At 49.6% G+C, this 3,398-nt stretch overlaps 1 protein-coding gene across 1 annotated transcript in view; it reads right to left on the bottom strand.

Annotated features, from left to right (window-relative positions):
• PXMP2 (peroxisomal membrane protein 2, 22kDa) overlaps positions 1–3,385 on the bottom strand; it is a 12,953-nt gene extending 9,568 nt beyond the window's left edge. The window contains exons 1-2 of the mRNA XM_011982227.1: positions 3,285–3,385; positions 1,914–2,027 (exon numbers count right to left, since the gene is read on the bottom strand). Coding sequence (XP_011837617.1) covers positions 1,914–2,027; positions 3,285–3,385 — 215 coding nt within the window. The remainder of the gene's footprint in view (positions 1–1,913; positions 2,028–3,284) is intronic.
• Between the last annotated feature and the right edge of the window lie 13 nt (positions 3,386–3,398).

Consider the following 3,398-nt stretch of genomic DNA (forward strand, 5'->3'; position numbering starts at 1 on the left):
GTGGACTCTCTGAGCTCAGTGCTCCCCCTGCTGTGGACTCTCTGAGCTCAGTGCTTCCCCGCCTACCGCTCCCCCTGCTGTGGATTCTGTGCCCAGCGCTTCCCCACCTAGCCATGGTGGCTCGCTCCCCCTGCTGTGGACTCTCTGAGCTCAGCGCTTCCCCACCTAGCCATGGTGGCTCGCTCCCCCTGCTGTGGACTCTCTGAGCTCAGCGCTTCCCTGCCTAGCCATGGTGGCTCGCTCCCCCTGCTGTGGAATCTGTGCCCAGCGCTTCCTCGCCTAGCCATGGTGGCTCGCTCCCCTCATACTGTCAACTTCCGGGTTGTCCCAGCACGCATGCATGCCTGTGCTAACACTCTTTATTCCAGGCCCTAGTTCCTTTTCTGCCTAGCACTGTCCTTATCTCATCTGTTAGGTTAGTCTGTGCCTCTCTTCACCCCTAGAAGGCAGGCTCCCCAAAGCGGGCTACGTCTTCTGTCCACTGCAGTGCCCAGAACAGGGCCTGGCTTTGAGAAGGTGCTCAGTAATGAATCATCAGACATGTCCCTGGTTGTAGAGCTTTTCATCAAACTCACTAGGCTAACTGGCAAGGGCGGGACCTGGTGCTGCACTCTGGCTTGCGTGCATTGCTACTAATCATTCCCCTGTGTGCTTGGGAGAGAATGGAATCAGCTGTCACATCTACTGGGACAAGAGGCCTTGCAGTTCCATAAAATTTGGCAATAAAAAGTGGGGTCTTTCAACTTGTGACGTTGACAGTCTTTAAATAAGTGGTTCTCAGTGTGTTTTCCCACTCGGTCACAGGGTGTTATGTGGCCTATGCAGGGATTCTCAGTGGAGAAGGGAACTGAAGTCCTGGGGATGGGGCCTATGCAGGGATTCTCAGTGGGGAAGGGGACTGGAGTCCTGGGGATGGGAAAACTGTACTTGGATGAGGCCTGCTAGGTGATCTTGTCACCCGCCCCTCTTGGGGGGATTACTGCTTTAAATACATTATGGAAAAATCCATGATGATTCAAGTTAGCAAGCTGGTAAGCATAAAAATGATCTTCATGAATTCTGAATTTAAAAAAAAAAATCACTGTAGTTGGAAAACACTTCAAATAATCCATCTGTAACATTATTGTTGGCCAAGAGCTCAGGGTGGATTAAATTGGTAAAACTCTTGAATCACTGTGCTTTTGCAATTCAGAATGTGGTTCAGAAACTGGACATTTTTGAGGGTACCTAAGCATTTCTTTTCTGGATATTTACACTATGAAAATAACAATAAAAACTAATTGGTCATATTGGAGTCAGTTTTCCTATTCCATGAGCCCAGTCAAGGACGCTTTCAGGGTTTTTGAATCCTGAAGTCTGACTTTAAGTTGAGTTACTTGCCCTCAAGTTTGCCTCTCAGCCCAATTAAGACAGTCGCCCCCACCCATCCAATCAAAAAGAAACATGATAAAACCACAAATATGAGGCTGTAATCCCAGCACTTTGGGAGGCCAAGGTAGGTGGATCACTTGAGGTCAGGAGTTCAAGACCAGCCTGGCCAACATGGTGAAACCCCATCTCTACTAAAAATACAAAAATTAGCTGGGCATGGTAGTGCATGGCTATAATCCCAGCTATTCCAGAGGCTGAGGCAGGAGAATCACTTGAACCGGGGAGGCAGAGGTTGCAGTAAGCCTGGGTGACAGAGGGAGACTGTCTCCAAAAAAAAAAAAAGAAAAAACAGAAAAACCACATACGTGTATATATGCCATACAAACTATATGAACCATTCGAGTTTTTTCCCATGATGATTACTACAATGTTTTTTTAAAAATCATATTATAAATGAGAGTACTCCAACTACTTGGTTTTGGTGCCCAGCTTGGTTGCACTCAGCGGCTACAGGGTAAACCCACCCCTTGTATGGCACTCACCCATAAACAGCGTATCTCAGAGGCCCACCGACATCTAGACTTCTAGAGTTTTCTTTTTTCCGCTTCTTCTCAATCATCTGGGCCAGGAAATTCCCAAGTGCTGACAAAATGCCACTGTGGAGAGGGAGGTCATCAGAAAACAGAAGTGACCAGCAGGAGGGTGTCCCCTTCCCACAGGTGAATGAGCAGGGCCGTTCTGAGGCCATGCAGCAGATGCGGGAGCGGCGGGGGTTGGAATTATTGTTAAAATTATTGTCAATGTATAGTTCTTGTATCAAAAGGTGGAGACTGCAGGGCGCGGCGGCTCACACCTGTAATCCCAGCACTGTGGGAGGCCAAGGCGGGCGGATCACGAGGTCAGGAGATCGAGACCATCCTGGCTAACACGATGAAATCCCATCTCTACTAAAAATACAAAAATTAGCCAGGCAGGGTGGTGGGCGCCTGTAGTCCCAGCTACTGGGGAGGCTGAGGCAGGAGAATGTTGTGAACCCTGGAGGCGGAGCTTGCAGTGAGTGGAGATCGCACCACTGCACTCCAGCCTGGGCGACAGCGAGACTCTGTCTCAAAAAAAAAAAAAAAAGGTGGAGACAGTGGACTTAAATACATAGATAAGGACAAGCGGCTTTCCAGTATCAATGTCAACCTCCTGGCTGTTATACTGTAACTTTTGCAGTTTGGGAGTAAGGAAGCTGTGTGGTTATGAAAGGGCAACAGGACGGCCCTATCATGACACTGTTCTGCATTTTGACTGTGGTAGTGAACATGTGAACGTACAGATGTGATAAAACTGTACAGAACAGATACAACTACAAGAAAAATGGAGAAATCTGAATAGGATCTGTGGACTGTGTCCATGCCATGCCCTGGTTGATACTGCACTGCAGTTTCACAGAATGTAACCAATGGGGGACACTGGGAAGGTGTACAAGGGATCTCTCCATATTAGTCTTGTAACTGTTTGTGAATCTACAATTAGCACAATAAAAATTTCCATAAAAATGTGGAACACGCCCAGTGGCTCCCTCCAGGCCCTGGTTTGTATTTGCCTTCTGAGAAGCTCTCTGGACTCTAAAATCCAAAATTCCTAGCACGGACCTAGACACCTTCCGGATCAGATCCCTGGCGATTCCCTTCACATCTCCTGCCTCTTGCTCAGGGTTCACGTTCTCCACACACAGATCTTCCCTCCCTCGGGACTGAGTCCAAGCTGCACCTCTCCCAGCCTTTTAACGCCGGCCTTCCCTTCAAAACCTAACAGGGACCTTTGCCCTGCTGTTCCCTGCGCCAGGAGAGCCTCTGCTCCACTTCTTTACACAGCCTGTTCAATGTCACCTTCTCAAAAAACACCTTCCCTGGCCGTGTCTCCACCCCCGCCGTGAGGACCCGCTCCCTGGCCGTGTCTCCACCCGCGCCATGCGGACCCGAGTCCCCCAGACCCGCTCCCTCGGCCCTGTCTCTACCCGCGCCATGCGGACCCGCTCC

This window comes from Mandrillus leucophaeus, unplaced genomic scaffold (genome assembly GCF_000951045.1).
Source record: "Mandrillus leucophaeus isolate KB7577 unplaced genomic scaffold, Mleu.le_1.0 Scaffold237, whole genome shotgun sequence".
Classification (NCBI taxonomy): domain Eukaryota; kingdom Metazoa; phylum Chordata; class Mammalia; order Primates; family Cercopithecidae; genus Mandrillus; species Mandrillus leucophaeus.